The following is a 19016-nucleotide window of genomic DNA, read 5'->3' as shown; positions in this document are numbered from 1 at the left end:
AGGTAACATTTACACTGAAAATGATTTGGTTATAATATGGGATGACAGACATTTGTGCTGATTTATCTTCATAGAGCAGATGGCAGAAGACAGTGACACTGGTTATCATGGTGTTTACCCCCCTCTAGTGGTATCTTGAGATTATACCTAATGGTATCTTGAGACCATACCCAATTATTAATATAGTATTTTGCCAGAAAAGTAATCTGTGTTAATTTATGTCATTTTTAAAATTCTCACATTCCAGATTAATGTGAGACAATATAATTACCTAATTATAATTATATATAATTATAATTATAATTATAATAACTATATAATTTTTTTATTGTCTCTTTAACGAGTCTGTGAACATTTGGTGTTAATTTTACTCTCTTTTATAATGCTGATTTGCTGATTTTACTGTTTTGTGCTTTACTGTGGAAGTCATGAAATTAATATCCAGGGTTAAGCTATAAATTCAACCGAAATGTTTTACAGTAAAACACTTGAGCTCTTCGTTTCTGTATCACGTGTGATTTGTTTAGAGTTCAGAGTTCAGACTTTTCTTCATTTTCACAAATAAAGTTCTGATATATTAACGGTAGGAAATTTACAAAATATCTTCATGGATCATGATCTTTACTTAATATCCTAATGATTTTTGGCATAAAAGAAAAGAAAAATAATAATAATTTTGACCCATACAATGTATTTTTGGTTATTGCTACAAATATACCCGTGATACTTAAGACTGGTTTTGTTGTCCAGGGTCACATATACAATGTCTAGGGTTTATTTTACAATTATATAACATTAATAACAATATAATTTATAATAATGTTACGATAAAAATGACTAAAATAACTACTGTATATTGTTATTTACATGTATGAAGTTGTTCTCACCATTTTCTCACTGAAAAATTATGATTCTGACAAATTAATTTCAATATTTCACAGCTATAATAGTGTTCATTAGTTTTTTTTTTTTTTTTTTCTTAATTTAGAGAATTTAGAGTAATGAGTGAAGTCATTACTTTTCCTTTAGTTCTACAATCATTTCTTAAAAAAATAATAAAATAAAAATAAAAATACTCTCTGAAAACATCCAGCATAAATTTGCCTATTTAAAAAAAAAAAAAAAAAAAAAAAAGCCTCGTATGAAAAGGGTCAGAAAAAATCTATTTCTTTATTTTTGAAAAAACGGGACGGTTTGATCCTTTAAATGTTGAACCATTAGACCATATATAGGGGGACAAATGTATTATATAATGAGAGGAGGAAAACACCTTAATTTTTATTCATTCTGATTCTTTCCAAGCCCATTGTATTATTAATAAGAGCAGTTACATCATGGCATTTCAGTCAAGACTTGTCATGGCAAACAGGTATGCCACACATACTGGAAGGCCTATGTTAACAATGTCCCACTTTCCAAAAACCAAAAATCCAAAGATCATCCCAGCAGTGGTTCCTATTGTTCCTCCCCATGAGGATGATTTCACTGCTATGGCTGCAGCGCCTCCCATGGACACTCCAGCTGCTCCAGCCGCCCCCAACAAAGCCCCCGCCTTACCACCGACTCCCAGCATCAGCGAAGGTACTTTAACTATCAACAAAACAACCGCAGCAGTTACAGAAGCCCCCCAAACCACTTTTCCTCCAGCCTCTCGTGCCACTGGACCACCGACTGTGGCCCCTAAACCAACCTGACAGACTTTTGACACAAAGAATCCTGCAGAAATTGCCTGTACGGAGGATGTGTGGGCCATACGGATGATGATACTCTCCTTGCTTATGTTTTGTCTCGCCAAGTGCATTTTGACAGACATGCCTGCCGCTTCCTGTCCGGCATGAAGAGTCAGCATGGCGATGGCAAATGTGGCAAACATTCCCATGCATCCCGTGAGCATCCAAAAGTTCAAATGCCATGACCTCATGAGCCAAAATGACATGCATAACACCACGACTAACAGGATAACAAAAACAAATCTGTAACCTCCAAATCCAAAGATGCCAAAGCCAGCGGACACAAAAGCAGTCACAGTCATCGGAAGGCCAGAAAATGCAAGGAACTCCATGTATTTGGCCACCACTTTGAGCAGGTTTTGTTGAGAAGTCCTCTGATGCATTTCCAACTCAACAACCTTCTTTTGTTGTCTCTTTATTTCTTCTCTTTCTCTTCGCTGGGCCTCCCAAGCATCCAGACTATCCTCTTCTGGTTTCTGCGTCTCACGTGCCATAATTCGCTGTTCCAGTTCCAATGCAACCCGTTGTCTTAGATCTACTTCCGAAGCAAGTAATCTTGCTTGTTCTCTCTTAGTAGCATCAGTAATTGATCCACAGAGTTTCTGTTCCGTGTATGCATACTTTACAACGATGTGCATCAATAGTTTCAAAACTGTGAAAATCCCCAAAGCCCAGAGCAGGCTGACCATCCCGTAGCTCATGCTCAGTTTTTCAATGATAGCTCCTAATGCTGCACCACATGAAGTTGTGGCCAAGGCCGCAACCAGTCCTGCTACCGGCCAACCCTCACTCTTCCTTACTGTTAATAGACACAAGGCCACAGAAACGGCAACAATGATACCTGTTACCACTGCTGTCATTGATGTGACGAGTGCAGTAGTTCCTAGAAGTGCTCCTAATCCCAGAGCCCCGACGCTCTTAATGCCAGATATGACAGGTTTCAGTTGGGCTCCTGAGATGATCTCCTGCATAATTTGATTCACCACTACCTCCATGGCTCCCAGAGTACCTCCAGCCACTGCTCCGAGCACAAAGCTAATGGTAGACTTCATCACTGGGCTCTTGGTCTCTGGAAAAAAGTAAAGAAACATTTGTCAGATTTTGTCTAATCAGCTTTTAACACCAACCCATGCAGCCAACATTGCTTGGTGGGGCCAGTGTAGGCATGACATGGGCTTGAGATATACAGTATGCCTACAATGGGTTTGTCTGTCGGTTCCTAAATAAGCCTCAGCCAGATTCTAAATGAGATTCTTATGGGAAACCAGTCAGCATTTCATGGTGAGGCCAATGTAGGCACATTATGGGCTTGAGGACTGCCCCAGATGGGTTTGTCCATTGGTTCTGTCCATGTTAGTCCTATCTGAATTAGCCCAAGCTCGATTCAAAATGAGATTCTAATGGGTTAATTCAGATAGGGCCAACATGGACAACATTGTCCAACCTGTGGACAAATTTGGAGCCCATTACTCAAACCCATATTGAGCCTACATTAGCCCCAACATTTAAAACCAGTGTGAAACCAGCCAACATTTCACGGTAGGGCCAATGTAGGCACAATTTAAGTCTATGCCCCAGATGGGATTGCCCGTTGGTTCTGTCCATGTCAGTCCTATCTGAACTGACCTCAATCAGATTCTAAATAAGATTATGGGGTAATTCAGATAGGACTGACATGGAACTGACAGACGAATTTGCGGCCCATATCTCAAACTCATTGTGCCTACATTGGCCCCAACATTTAAAACCAGTGTGAAACCAGCCAACATTTGGGGCCAGTGCAGGCAAGATATGGGTTTGAGGTCTATGCCCCAAATGGGTTTGTCCACGGGTTCTGCATATGTCAGCCCTATCTGAATTAGCTGTTAATCAGATTCTAAATTACATCCTTAATGGTAAATTTACATAGGACCAACATGGAACCTGTTGACAAATTTGAGGCATAGACCTGAAACCCACATTGTACCTACACTGGCCTCAAATTTGGAAACCAGTTTGACACCAGCCATCATTTTATGGTGGGGCTGATGTGGACACGATATGGGCTTGAGGTTTTATGTCCCAAATGGTTTTGTCCATGGGTTCTGTCCATGTCAGCACTATCTGAATGAGACCCAGCCAGATTCTAATTGAGACTCTTAGAGGTTAATTCAGATAGGACTGACATGGAACCTGTGGACAAATTTGGGGCCCGTACCTCCAAACCATATTGTGTCTACCCTGGGCCCAACATTTAAAACCAGTGTTTAACCTGCCAACTTTTCATGTTGGGTCCAGTGAAGGCACAATATGGACGTGAGGTCAACGCCCCAGATGGGTTTGTCCATGGGTTCTGTCCATAGACGGTAAAAAAAGATGACACCGCACGACGCACCTTCACTCTCTTCCATTAAGGAAAAGTGAAGCCGCCAATGCCCCAGTAAGACGTGGACATATTGCACTGATTTGGGACCAGATTCTGCGCAGTAGAAAACTCGGTACCCAAGTTAGTGCAGTAGTGAGCAATTTGGCACCACATCCCGCTCACACTCCCGCAGAGTTGATCGCAAGCACACACCTCTAATTAGCCTGACTGCTCCAAATTTTGTCTGCTTATTGCCGTATCAGAAGCTTCTGTTAAAATAAGGTAAGTAAAACCCCAATCTCATCCTGAAGATCCCGAAAAAGTCAGTTTGTGCCTCAGTTCACACAGATAATTTGTCAGTCTCAGCTGTCAATCATGGTGTCACACTCCCTACTTTATAGCATCACATAACTAACTAAAACAAGACTTATTTAAAAAAAAAAAAAAAAAAAAAAAAAAAAAAAAAACTAACACTTGAACTTACATCAGTGTGATAAAAACTACATCAAATGACAAAAAAACATCTTTGGAAAACAATTATTTGAAGTGAAATAGAATTATTTAGTTTCCCTTACATCCCATTAGATTACATAGAGAGGGTGGGGTTTATGATCTATACTGGGACCAGCCACCTGGCGGCGATCGAAACATTTTGGCTTCACTTTTCAAGACTTGTGTGGCACACTTGGTTCTGTCCATGTCAGTCCTATCTGAATTTACCTCAGTCAGATTCGAAATGAGATTCTTATGGGTAAGTCAGATGGGACTGACATAGAACCTACCAATGAATTTGGGGCCCATATCTCAAACCCATTGTGCCTACATTGGCCCCACCATTTAAAACCACTGTGAAACCAGCCAACATTTTATGGTGGGTTCTGTCTATGTCAGTCCTATCTGAATTAGCCCCAGTCAGATTCTCAATGACATTGTTATTGGGATAATTCAGACTGGACCAACACGGAACCTGTGGACAAATTTTGAGGCCCAAACTTCAAACCAACATTGTCCTTACATTTGTCCCAGCATGAAATGTCAACTTTTTACCACAGGACTAGTACTCAATCTAAAGTATGTAGTTTCACTATTGTCACTAAATGGAATTTGCTAAAATGTTGCCTAACAGGGTGAACACTCATTTCTTCTAAACTGACTACTTTTAATTTACTTTTTTGTCCTTTTTTACACTTAGTTAAACCCCTTAAAGTTGCAATAAAATGAAAGCAGCAATGGGTCTTGTTTCCTGCGTTGTGAACTACGATCGCAAATTTTATCATTACCAATATAGCTCCACAAAAAGTATTTATTTATGTTCAGGTGTTTCCTGAAACCATAGTTCAAACAAACGATCACAAACCGCATTGTAAAATGACATGATTGGTACTACAGCTCTTGATCTGTGGTTACTATGGAACTATGGAAGCATAGTTTCTTATTAGTATGACATGTGTACTTAAATAAATACTTTAAAATCTATATATTTTAGTGTGTCAATCATTTTTTTAAGAGTGTGCACAAATGAGCATGGCAAAAGAAGGAAACTGCAATGAATCAAACATCAAACAAAGCAGAATGACAAGGAGCAAAAAACACTGAAGTAGCCATCAGGTGCCATGTTGTTTTAGCAGCATCTCAGAGATCTTGAATCAATTTTAATTAATGTAATTTACTACACCACCTGCATGTGATGTCATTTATGGCAGTCCTATATTGTTGATCCAAAGTGGTTCAAACAATGGAGGTGCAACTATGTGTTACCTCAGTCGATTAGTTTCTCATCATTTTATGGTAGTTAATTAATCAGTTACAGTGATGTACAGAAAACAACACCCTGCAGATGATTATAAGAAAGGGGTGGGGTTTAAATAACCTAAAAGATTAGAGAAGTCCTGCATACATCACCTGATTTGTAATTGTTCACAATAAGATCAGTAATCTTACAGTAATCAGTAAGATCAAATAGCATTGGTAAATGATCATTTTATGCTGACTTAAAATGTTTTTTTTTTTTGTATTACTGTATGCATTTTTATCAGCTATATGGCAAGGTAATAGTAGATTTCACACTTCACCTCAGTTACAAAAGTGTTACACTTATTAACATATCATTCAGAGGAAAGAGAGTGGACTGAAACATGATGAGCCAGTTTATCCAGATGCCATGCAACATGATGATGTATACAGTGTCCACATCCAGGCTGTAGTAAGATGAATGTTACAACATAGATGTTAACTTAAGTCAACAAAACAGTTTTTCCTTGATTCAGCTGATGTAACAGCAGCTTCTTCCATACTTTTCTATACATTCCAACCATTTTCTGTCCATTGCACTCTAAATACACACTTTTTTCACACTTGTAATATCAGCTCTACAGAACATACAGTGATTATCAGTCCAGCTTGATTTATATGTAAATCAGAATTGCACAGAACACACTGTTGCATCTAGTTTTCAAGTGTCTTACATTTTCTGCCTGCAGGGAGATGGGGTATATAACATGTCCATTAGCATTTTTTATCAGCACCAAGATTTACATATTAGTCAATATATTCTCAATGAATATGCAGTTTTTTCCCAAATCATTTGCATACGTCATAAATATATACAAATTAACAATATGATGGATAATACATTTGCAGATAGAACATATAATTTTTTATATGGTCTATTTCAGAATTGAGCAATGGTAAGACAAACAACTACAGCTATTATAACATGTCAGCATGCACGTATGCCTTAAAACAGTCTTAAAAAATAGCTTTGACATCGTAGTTTTATGAGTTTCATCATTGTTGATCAGGTTTTGTCTTACTCTGTGGTGATGGCACCATGGTGACCCAGGCAAACAGGTAAAGTCCTTCCACTTGAGTGTGAAGATGTCAGTCAGCTCCCTTCTTCAGTGCACCTTTGCAGCTGAGACAGCAGCTCTCTTGCTGACAGCTCTGTGTCAGTGTGCATGTGTGTGTGTGTGTGTGTGTGTTCACATTTTCTCCGTGCACCTGCACAGATCTTTCTTCTGTTTCTACACACAATTCTTCAAAGAGCCACTGGCTATTTCTCATCCAATCCCACGACACATTCCTGTTCTCTCTTTTTGTCATGTCATTCATCACCTCAGTGTTACTTTTTGTGTTTAGAGTGACGTAGCACAATTCAGACAATGTTTTAAAAGAAGAAAATAGTTTTATTTCATATTACATGTGGACGCATGTTGAGTCACGTTTCAGCATATTGAGTCACTATATTGTCATTGTATTGCCTTTGCCTAAGTCAACAGGATCAAGCGTCAAGCTTTGATCGTTAGGGCGTTGTCCCGTCATACAGGTGATTCAATACAAAGATGTTATCTCTAAAAGATGACATTTTACTTGAAAAACATTTTCAAGTTACTGAATTATGAGTTGTATTAAATTTATTTATTTATTTATTTATTTATTTATTTATTTATTTATTTATTGTTTAGGGAACAATAAGTTATTTATATTTATACTGTTGCTTTTTATTGAACCCATTTAGTATGAATATGTAATAATAATAATAATAACAACAACAACAACAATAATAATAATAATAATAATAATAATAATAATTATTATTATTATTATTATTATTATTATTATTATTATTATTATTATTATTATTACAACGTTGTTGTTTTTTTGCTAACTCTCATGTCACACTGCAATTGCTAATTTTAGACCCTGTATAAATGTATATGTTTTTATTTGATTAAATGTGTGATTCCCAGAGATTGAGTCCTTGTTCCTCTCAAGAGTCCTCATCTTATCAGGATGTTTTTCTTAGCAACATCGGCTTTGTCTTTCCCAATGGGGGTTTGTGACACGAATATATCGAAAGTAAATAGGTGCGGAACCTTTCCTGAGCGCCTCTTGTTTCGCACGGACTGTTTTGAGAGTACTCGTAAATATCAGTAAAGATGGCGACGCTCACGAAGACGCCACATGTCGTTGTCCAAGAGGAAAATGGTGAGAAATTAAACTGTTTTACTGTTAGATTTTGATGTGCCACATATAGCATTTAATTTTGCCAGAATATATATTATTAGTCGTTAATCAGACATCTCTTCTTTACTCTTCTCTATTGTGTTCTGCTGCCACACAGGGCTTAGAGATACTACAGTAAACACAACGTATTCTATGTTTTTACAGCAGAAATGTAAAACAGAATACACCGTCGTTCTCTGTGCAATAATTAGTGATTTACTGGGCATTGTATGACTTGGGTTTTGTCAAAAATGTTACGTTTGAGTTTAGCATTCTTTATCTCGGTGAACTATATGGATGGCATTTAGGGTCCTTCCAACTTTACCATACAGACAACATATAAATGGAAATTCTCTTAACCAACTTTCATAGAGTGAATCCTGAGACCCTTTTCACATGTAATGTATGTATTGGTCCAATTTATATACACAAGCAAATTTCAAGCATTTAAGTCTTTAGATCAAGAAATTCTTAAGACAAGGAGAAAAAGATTCAGGCAAGTGTGTTTAATGTTTCACTGGTAGTGTGTAATATACGGTCAGCTTTAAAACTTATGCCATAACGATGTTTCTGTATATTATGTCTCTGATATATTTTATATATGTGATGTGGATGTTCAGAGGAAGAGTGTGAAGTTTCTGATGACAGCATCAGTAATGATGAAGAAAGTGGACCAGGAAGTGATCAGGAGGAATCTGATGTAGGAACTGATGTAGAAGACAGCGATGATGAGGATGGAAAAAGTGAAGAAGAACAGAATGGAGACGTTGAGGAAAATCCCAATGCTGGATGGGCTGAAGCCATGGCCAAAATCTTGGGGAAAAAAACACCAGACAGCAAACCCAGCATCCTCCTGAAGAACAAACAGCTTGACAAGATCAAAGAAAAAGAGAAGAAAGAGCGTCTAGAAAAAAAGAAACAGGTAAACTTACAAAGCTCAACATCAGCTGGACTTTACCAGATCTCACAGAATCTTTTTAATGTTATGAAGTGGTAAAATGTATTTAATATTAAGCTTCTAAGTGCTGGCATGAATTGCAAAACATCTTTATTTGCTGTTTTTCTGTTTAAAAAAAAAAAAAAAAAAAAAAAAAAGTTGAATTATGGAGTATTCAACCGTATGATTGATGCAGTCAACTGAAATGAGAAAAGACTTATTTATATTTTACAACCAAGTGTGAAGAACTGTTACTCACTGTTATATCATGCATATATGTTTTTCTTAAATCTTACATAATGATGTTCTGCATGTCCATTTTGGAATTATGGCAACATAGTTTAATACACAGCATAAATTTTCGAAAATTGTAAATAATATTAAATACATTTGAAAAAGATATGCATTTAAACTATGCATTTATTTGAAGAGGCATTAAATGTCTACATGTATTTATGTAAGTTTTTAACTGTAACTGGCAGACTGATAAGAAACGAGCATGGGAGAATATGTGCCGAGAGAAGCCTGATGTGGTACGCGACAGAGAGCATGAGAGGAACCTACAGAAAATTGCTACCAGGTGAGACATCATTCAGTCCACAGTTGCTCTAAATAATTAGCCAAACAGTTTACAAGCTCTTTTGTGATATTTGTTTTTTCAGTCTTTCGTAGTAATTGTGTTCTATGATGTCTTTAGAGGTGTGGTGCAGTTGTTCAACGCAGTGAAGAAGCATCAGAAGAGCGTGGATGACAAGATAAAGGAAGTTGGAGGTTCAGAGAGAAAGAAGTCCAAAATTCTGTCCTCAGTGACTAAGAAGGACTTCATTGATGTCCTGAGAGGCACAGAAGTGGCTCACAAACCAGCCATCAAAAAAGAGAAAGCGGTGAGATTACTTGCTTTTCTGTATTCACTTACAGCCTTTCCTCTTCACATGGCACTGCTTTTTTTTTTTTTGGCTTAAAGTCAACATGTCTATTTTTTTTTTCTTAACCGGTGTTATTAACTACAGCAACTATTATTATTATTTTGGTCAATTCAAATAAAAATAAAAAATTAGAAATGTTGCCTTGGCAATTAACTGAAATAAGTTTTCATTTGAAAATTACTAAAATGAAAGTAAAAATGAATTAAAGCTAAATAGATTTTTTTTTTTAAAATGTAAACTAATAAAAATGATGAACATGCATAACAAAGTTACTAAAATTTAAATAGAAATTAAAATGCAAGCCTAATTTGAAATATGAATTAATATTATAATAGTATATAAATCATGTTAAGCTCTGCTATTTACCTTTTTATTGCATGCAATAAAAGTGTGCAGTATTCAAGAAAAATGTATCTATGTAATCACTGACTTTTTGTGGTGTGGAATATTCTTTTCCAGTCAGTAATACACATAATATAAACAAAATGCGCTGCGAATGCCATTCCATGTAGACTTTATGTTCAAGAAATGCATTATTCTTTTGCTCTTCTGAATTTCACTCTGTGTCCACTTGGTGGTGCTGTTTACAGTACTGTTTTTATTGAATTCATTCATGTAAAAATATAGGCCTGACATAGCAGTGTGTGATTCTTGAGACTTATTTTTTGTAACTTTTTTTGACTGATATTAGCAGCCTGTAGAAGTGAAAGAGGAGAACCCATCCTGGAGCGTGTTGAGGGATGATTTCATGATGGGCACATCCATGAAGGACTGGGATAAGGAGAGTGATGAAGAGGGTGATGGAGGAGGAGAAGACAACCTTGAGCCTGCTGAAGACTACAGCAGTGAATCGGACTGAGCCATCACTACTGCACATGTGCATTATTTAGTGCACACATGCAAGTGCTGTTACAGACCCTGAGATCTGCCCTGTGTCGAGAGAGAAGATTCAGTATTACCATGAGTTCTCAAAGGGTGGATCATGTGGTACTGGAATAGGAAGAGACTGTAATGTTTGATGTTGCCCTGATTTTGACGCTGTTCATGTGTGCTGCTGCACATTCAGCCAAACCTCTGGGCTCCTTTTCTGTATATAGTCATTTATTTCACAGTGTCTTTTGCTAAATAAATCATTTCGACATCATGATTTCTGTTTGCTTTTATATTGACACAATATATCCTATTACAGATAATGTGTGCCTGGAGAATCCGCTCTTATGAGAACAATCAAACTTGTCTTGCTTCAAGGCCCAGACTTCACTTTGGACATCAAAATTCTTGTACGTAAATATACAAAAATCTTGAATATGTTTTTTATGCTCTCAGCAGCCAATAATTCACATTGCAAAATGTGTTGATTTCAGAACAACCGTGTTTATCCTTCCTGTAAATGAACCTGGGATTTTATTTAAGCTTGTGTAGTTTTGTTCATGGTTGGAGAATGCCATTTGATGAATTTGTGCACAAGTACTGTATAGTTTTATTTGATGCCAAGTCTTTGACATCAACAACAGAAGATAGTTTATTGAGCAACATTAAGTTTGTAAGCCACGTTCACACCATGTCGTAATGACCATATTTCTGAGATGACAACACGTGATGTTCTACTTGGAGCTCTTCCACGTCCTCCGAGGCAGCACCTAATCAAGTCTGTCTGCAATCGGGTAGCACAGCTGTCACATGGTCCCCGTCATAGCTCATTCCAAGTTGCAATTAGGAATTCTGTGAGCATGTGAACTCTTTGGCGTTAATAGTGTTGACATAATACAGCTTTTAGTAGAATGTCACATGTTATCATCTCAGAATTCAGTAATTATTACATGGCATGAACGCAGCTGTAGACTCTCAAACAGGTCTCCAATCATGCTCCTGGAGGGCCAAAGTCCTCAAGAGTTTAGTTCTGTCTTGACCCAACATACCTGCCTGGGAGTTTCTTACAGAGGTCCAGAAAACCTTGAATACTTTGGTTCAGGTGTGTTTAATTAGGGTTGGAACTAAACTCTGAAGGACAGTGAGTCTCCAGGAGTGGAATTTAGTTTCAAGAAGACCTTGATTAACTGGTTTGGAGCTAAACAATGCTGAATAACCCTGACCCAAGTGCTTAGGACTACTGCAGGGTGCCTATTCCTGCTCCTGAAGGGCAAATGTCCTGCTAAGTTTAGCTCCAACACACCTGCCCAAAACTTTATAGTATTCCAAAAGACTTAATTATCTGGTTTAGGCATGTTTAATCATTACCTCCAATAAACGCTGGATTCTGGTAATCCACAAGCAGGATTAGGCAACACTGGTTTAAACTCTCCAGGAGCACAGCTGAAGAAGCCTGATTTAGGTACTTGAACCACTTTTAATATTAATGTTACATTACATGTTAAATATGCAGTTCAGAGGTATCCAACCCTGCTCCTAGAGAGCTACCATCCTGCAGATTTCAGTTCAAGCCCTGCTCAAACATATTTGTCCATAATTATCAAATAGCCCTGAACACCTCGATTGGCTGGATCAGGAAATCTGTAATCTGCAGGATGGTAGATCTTCAGGATCAGGGTTGGAGACCCCCAAACTTCATATTTCAAAATATAATCAAGAGATCCAGATATGTAGTTCATCTTCATTAACTGTGGACATGCTCCACTTACATTTCTCCTGAAGCCCCAGTGTACTGCAGAGTTTAGCCTCTGCTTCTGGGATCACTGTAGCTTTGCTCTGGTCCTGCTCCTAGAGGACCAACGTCCTGCAGAGTTTAGCTCCAAACTGCCTCAACATGCTTGCCTAGAAGTTTCTATCACTCCTGAAGACCTAGATTAGCTGGTTGAAGTGTGTTTAATTAGAATTTGAGTTAAACTCTGCAGAATGTTGGCTGTCCAGGACCATGATTGGACACCTCTGACATAGTTTGATTTGATTCTTCGCCACCTTAACGAAGTAATTTATGGGTAGCACTTTATTTTACAGTCTTGTTCCACATGTACATACTATGTACTTATTATAATTATTACAATAACTGGGTAATAACTAGGTACTAACCCTGAACCTACCCCTAAACTTAACCCTTACCCATCTAGTTATCTCATGCATATTACTTTCTTAGGTAAGTACACATACAGTAAAATAAAGTGCAACAATTCATGCTAATGACAAAGCTCCTAGACCCCAAAACAAGACCCCTAGATTAACTCATCAGCTAATTAGTAGAAGATCTTAAACGTGAAATGGGTGTTTCAAGATGAGGGAGACATTCAAAATGTGAATTGTCGGTGGTACTACAGGTACTACAGAACCAGTGTCTGCTCCCACGTAGGCTACTTGGGTCAGGATTTTTCACTTCTGCACTTGATTTAAATTCTGCAGGACAGTGGACCTCCAAAAGCAACTCAGGAATCCTGATTTAGTTGTTTTAATCTAAATATCTGAATGTCCTTAAATTCAATGGAAACAAAAAGCTCAAGTCTCTAAACACTTATTGGATCACTGTGGTTTTACTTTAGTTGGGGAGTCCAGTCCTGCTTTTGGAGGAGTATTGTCTTGCAGAGTTTAGCTCCAATTTGTCCTAACATACCTTCTTAGGAGCTTCTAGTAATCTTAAAGACCTTGATTGGCTGGTTAATATACTGTCCCTTCAGGAGCAGGGTTAAATACCATTGGCTTTAGTGGTGTTTTAAGTTGACCACAGGGTGGCGCTACTGTCAAAGTAGTGCAATGCTCTACAGTTGGGTTGACATTCTGACCTTTAGAAGAAGACAGCTCTGTAAATGAAAACTGAAATTTTTAAAACTGAAATATATGCGTTCCATCATGATATGGGCCATATGGTGCGTTTTTTTTTTTCTCTTGAGCTCATTAGGAGTGTATGTTCTAATATAACAGGTCCTTTCATCAGAAGTGCACCACAGGCCTCTCTGATTGGAGGGCTGCCAGGAGTTGACCTTTGACCTTTATAGCTGGAGTCCTGCCGGAATGACAGTTGTGCTGATTCTAGACTTTCTCTTTATCACTCTCAGTCGAGCTATGTGTACACACCCAGTTGAGATATATTTGCTCAGTGTCTGAGAGGGTACGCTATCACCCTCCGAGGGTACAGCACTTCGTTTTGGCTAACGTAAAACTCCCATTTGTCACGACAACAGTGTGACCTGCCGCTCAGGAATGCCCGCCCTATCCAGGGCATGTTGACAAAGCGCCCTAGAATGGGTCAAGCTCCTCTGTCGCTCCCTCACTGCTCATCTTTTCATAGCCGCCCATTGTCTGTATCACAAAACCTCTTCCTCACTTCATCAGCTCGCTTGAGTCGCAGCGAACGACTGTGAGAACAGTCAGGTGGACCGTGTAATAAAATTGTTGTGCAATTTTACCACACTTAATATAATTTGGTTTATTCCCTTACATCCTTGACCTTTTTCTCCCTCGCTAGCATGCAGTCGCACATCTGTCTTCGTTGGTACTGATTTAGTGATAACATCTGGTTTACAGCGGTGGGTAGAGCTGTCGGTGGGGTTCTGAGAGCCTGTCACTCCTGATAGATTACTGGAGTGTGGGCCGGGTACAAAAGGCTTTGGCAAATGATGATTTTTTTAAGCAAAAGCTCAAGGGATGGAAAAGTAAATCAAGCAGGTGCGGCAAGGGAGATTGAGGAAGAGTGGAAAATGCCTGCCGTTACATGTTGCACACTGAGAACCTGTGATCTGCCGACTTGTAGCAACCTCCCAAAAAGGGTTATCAGCTAGATTTGTATGCACTGATGAAACAGCTGGGATTGCTTTCCCATTCCTTATCAGTTGCCTGTGTCATAACACTAACACTATAAGCTACTATTTGTAACTTTTTTGCTGTATAATAAATGAAGCAAAATAACAAGGCAGATTAGATGGGTGGTCTCAATTTATTTAATTTATAAAGGCTATGAATACTAACTGTACCATCACTTTCATGTCTAAAACTAACTCTGCTTGCCTGATGATAGATATCCTACATGGACAGTGAGGTGAAGATTGTTTTTTAAATCAGTAATTTTAGGGGATGATGCTAAAATGTAAATCCTGTTAACATAATTATGTACTGAAAACAACTGATAAGTGAATGTATGTAAAGATATTAACATAAAACCCTTGAAATGTTCAGTTTTGAACACAAGGCTTGTAATCTAAAGTCTAAACAACTTAAAACAGCATCATCAGCAGTGTTACTGTCAACTTTCACATTGGCTTTCTGAAGGCATTTACTTAATAATTTACTAAGTTTAAACAGTTCGATTTTTTACTGTTGTTTTTTTAAACAAAACACTAAAGTTTTTTTTAAAGACATACTTGTTATAATCAAGTGACGAATACTGACAACTTGTTTTGTGGTCCAGAGCGTTTTAGCGCAGGTGAATTGGCCTGTAAGGACACTGTCCCCTTGAAATCTTTTTCTTGCTAGTTTTGTGGTTTACTCTGATTTTCATTTGGGGAGGTTCAAATTAGGGAGACCAGGCCCCCAGTGCGGTCGTGCCAGACTGGAAGTACCCAGTGGGCGTTAGGACCTGGCCGCAGTGCTGAAGAGTAGCGACACGCTGAGATATTTACACTGAAGTGCTCGGTAAACCCGCGCGCTGACGAATCCCTCGGACTCACCGTGATGACCACAACCACGTGGTGAAGTCAGTCCTATATAAATCTCTCTCTCCAACCGGCTGCCTTCAGATGTGCATGTGTGTGCTGGCACAGCGACTGTTGTTTTCCACCAGAAGGAACAGAGGAGTGCGTAAACCGAAAAGGAAATCGCTTTTGCCTGCTCTTACAGTAGTTTATCCCATCACTCCGTACTCTTCTTTTCTGTCAGGCAACTTTAGGACGCGTGAGACAGGTACAGCTTTATTTTCTTCAGCATCTGCTGGTGCCAAACGCAGGGAGGAGGAGAGGCGATGCGCCTTGCGGAGTGAGCAGAGGCTTTTTTCTGGACCTCCACATCTTCTCATACAGTGAGGGCGAGTGGGAGGCGTGATCGTGCGGCGCTTTGGAGAGAGTTCGCGGCGTTCTGATGCGGTGGAGGTGCGCGCAAGAAGCCCGCAGGCGACGCGTCTGTCCAAAACAAGCGCATCAACAGAGCTTTGCGAAGCAGAAACTTTTGATGGCCAAATCAACGGCTGTTTTAGTGCCTTGTCATTCAGTGCACGCACTTTGAAGTGATTTGGAATGAAGATCTTAGCTTCTCTCCCGCATATAACGGATCTGACAGACCATTTCGCGCTGGCACCTCGGATGGATTTGCAGGTACAATAAACAGAGACGTTGATAATAGTGCGCGGACGCGCAAAAGTGAAATTAGGCTTCGCCGTCGAGTTGAAATGATTGGCCTTCTGCGTAACTTAATCCACTAATTAGCATTTTCAAACTCGCTTCAGCTACAAAAACAAAAGCACAAAATGAACTTGTACGTCTTGAGCCTCCTTCTGACCTTGGATTTAGCCACAGTGGCCGTCAGCTTATCCACATGCAGCACTCTGGACATGGAGCAGTTCAAAAAGAAGCGGATCGAGGCCATCCGCGGTCAGATCCTCAGTAAACTCAAGCTGAGCAGTCCTCCCGAGATCTACCCCGAGCCCGAGGAGGTGTCCCGGGACATCATCGCCATCTATAACAGCACACGGGACCTGCTGCAGGAGAAAGCCAACGAGCGAGCGGCCACCTGCGAGAGACAGCGCAGCGAGGAGGAGTACTACGCCAAAGAAGTGCACAAGATAGACATGCAGCCCTTCTACCCTGCCGAGAGTGAGTGTTTCAACCCTGATTGGGGTGTTTTTGGGGTGGGATCGGGTAATGCTTTAAGAAAGCTCGTAGGTTCGAACCTCAGTGGTTTAATGGGCCACTTGACGGGCTCCCTGCCACCCCCCTAAATGAAAGAGTAAAAACATCGTTATTCATAACAAGCATCACGTCACAAACGTGTTGATCCTTTCAAGGTACCTTTTACCCAATACAGTACCATCACTGCATTAGATATATCTTTTAAATATTTACAGATTTTTAGCATCATTTTGATATTTTTAATGCATAAACGTAATATGTGTGTATACATGGCAGTCACCACAAACTTTTTTAACAGTGTGGCTCGCATGTCCACAGATATTGTGGCACGGTTCCGACTGTCACAGAGCACCCCAGATCTACACGCCCCTTTGCAGCCATGTTAATGCCACTGTTAAAGTCAGTTTCAATAAAAGAACCAGCTCCATTATAATTTTGATCCTGTGTCCTAAGAATTAAAAGTGTGCTGGTTATGCTCTGCAGGTCATTCACGTAGTCCACGGATACGTCTCGTTTAGTGTTTTGTGTAATTTATTTTGTCATTTGTAATTTATACTACAAAATAACGTTCGATGGTTGTAGCCTGGAGAAGTCGTTATCCAATTGTTGTCTAATTTGAACCTCATGTCAGATGAGAGGTGGCATGGTTTTATTTTGCTCTCCAAGAACTAAGAAGTTATTGCCAGATTATTCTTGACTACATTCTAAATTGCTACTTTGTCATTAATACACATATTAGAGGCTCAGTCCCTCTGGAGTAACCTGAGGTTAGGCTCTCTTTCAAGAGCACGCTGGCAGTGCGTCACTCCTCTGAGGGGTTTGAATCCAAAGATTCAGTTACAGAACAGATTCAACCACTAATCCACAGTTGCCACATCATAGGCTATAGTGTGGTCTCCCCTGATCAATATTTGTGCAGCTGTATGCAGCGTCTTTACAACATTTACGCAAATTTGCTGGGCAAATCATTTGAAAGAATATTTCATGTTCTCTTTTTAGCAACCAAGCAGGTCAGCATTGCAGTACTTTAGTTCTAGAATGTTATTCTCATTCTTTCCCTCCATTACTCTCTCTCTCTCTCAAACGCGCACACACACACACACACACACACACACAGCACTTTTGAATAATGCTTCTCAGTGTACCTAAATACTACCCCACTGTGTCTTGAAAGTCAGGCCTGTATAAGCAAATAAGTGCTTTAAATGTCCTTATTGTACCATTAATTATGTAATCGTTTTCAGTTTCCAGATCAAATGTGAGTATACAGCATGAAAGAAAAATAAATTAGGAGATCTTTTATGCCCCGAGGTATATTTTGCATTAAATGTTATTCTTGGCTCTGCCTGCTGTATAAATACTCCAAATATGAATAGAGTTGGCACAACGCCAGCCCCAGTCAGCAAGCATTTACAGGATATAAATAATCCTGTGTCAACGTTCGGAGAAACGCCACCGATTATTTTAAAATTGAACTTTCAGATTGTGGGTTAGATCACCATGGCTCTGTTCCAAAACCTAATGAGCTGCCTACATAGTTGGCATTTTAAGGCATTGCAGGCACACTCCCTTGGATAAAGTTTATGCTAGGCAATCGTATATATGCATCACCCTTTCAGATGTTTGTGCTGTTCTTTTTTCACTAAATGCATTGAAGTTACTTTGTTCATTGATGAAGTGAACTTTTGCCTGTATTCACTGTCTTGGACGACTGATTTCAACTTGAGCGTGCGAGTACAGAATGACCCGTCCGGTTCGTGATACCTGCGAGTTGTCTGTGTTGTGGTGTGCGACAGGTTTTAAGCAGTATCACATGTATCCCTAATGGATGTTGAAATCCCAGAATGCATTGCGATCAGCTCAAGCGAAGCGAAACAGAAATGCTGATTAGGGTGCAACCGGGCTAAAGAATGTGCTTTTCACTACTCCTGTACTGACTGTCTATGATAATAAATCTTAAAAGTGGTTTGTTTTGTTTAGAAGTCAAATAACACATTTGTGAAAAATGGCTCACCAGTGTTTTTATTTTATTTTATTTTGTTTTATTGCATTGCATTAATACTTGATCAAATAACCACTTAAGCAGAGTTTGTGTGTTTATATATATAAAAAAATAATAAAATAAAATAAATAAATATATATATATATATATATATATTCTTGTTCAGTAAACCTGTCATTATATTAAAACTCATTTAAATAATCAGTTTATTAAATTATTACATTTAATGAATCATTAAATTAAAAAAAAAAAAGATTATGATAGCTTTGAAAGAGAGATCCAATAATAAT

General features: G+C 38.8%; 2 protein-coding genes across 3 annotated transcripts in view; both read left to right on the top strand.

Annotated features, from left to right (window-relative positions):
• The first annotated feature begins 7959 nt into the window (after positions 1 to 7959).
• Positions 7960 to 11086, top strand: rrp15 (ribosomal RNA processing 15 homolog). 2 transcript variants are annotated; one of them, XM_051132495.1, is made up of 5 exons: positions 7960 to 8061; positions 8700 to 9001; positions 9499 to 9596; positions 9714 to 9900; positions 10637 to 11086. In XM_051132495.1, the coding sequence occupies exons 1-5, from the start codon at positions 8013 to 8015 to the stop codon at positions 10799 to 10801; spliced, it is 801 nt and encodes a 266-aa protein (XP_050988452.1). In that variant the 5' UTR covers positions 7960 to 8012; the 3' UTR covers positions 10802 to 11086. The 2 variants fall into 2 exon arrangements, with proteins under 2 accessions (XP_050988452.1, XP_050988451.1); XM_051132494.1 differs by having other exon boundaries at positions 10634 to 11086.
• Positions 11087 to 15485: 4399 nt separating this feature from the next.
• tgfb2 (transforming growth factor, beta 2) overlaps positions 15486 to 19016 on the top strand; it is a 39134-nt gene continuing 35603 nt past the window's right edge. Inside the window, exon 1 of the mRNA XM_051131658.1 lies at positions 15486 to 16688. Coding sequence (XP_050987615.1) covers positions 16343 to 16688 — 346 coding nt within the window. The 5' untranslated portion in view covers positions 15486 to 16342. The remainder of the gene's footprint in view (positions 16689 to 19016) is intronic.

The sequence above is a fragment of the Labeo rohita genome, chromosome 16 (assembly GCF_022985175.1).
Source record: "Labeo rohita strain BAU-BD-2019 chromosome 16, IGBB_LRoh.1.0, whole genome shotgun sequence".
Lineage (NCBI taxonomy): Eukaryota > Metazoa > Chordata > Actinopteri > Cypriniformes > Cyprinidae > Labeo > Labeo rohita.
Note: the sequence above shows the minus strand (reverse complement) of the source record. Positions and strands in the feature narration are given on the sequence as shown.

What these genes read in the sequence shown, in the direction of transcription:
- rrp15 (XM_051132494.1), top strand. Translation starts at nt 8,013, where the DNA reads ATGGCGACGCTCACGAAGACGCCACATGTCGTTGTCCAAGAGGAAAAT. An exon ending in GTCTAGAAAAAAAGAAACAG is followed by an intron (nt 9,002 to 9,498) that starts GTAAACTTACAA and finishes TGTAACTGGCAG; the next exon opens with ACTGATAAGAAACGAGCATG. An exon ending in CTACAGAAAATTGCTACCAG is followed by an intron (nt 9,597 to 9,713) that starts GTGAGACATCAT and finishes TGATGTCTTTAG; the next exon opens with AGGTGTGGTGCAGTTGTTCA.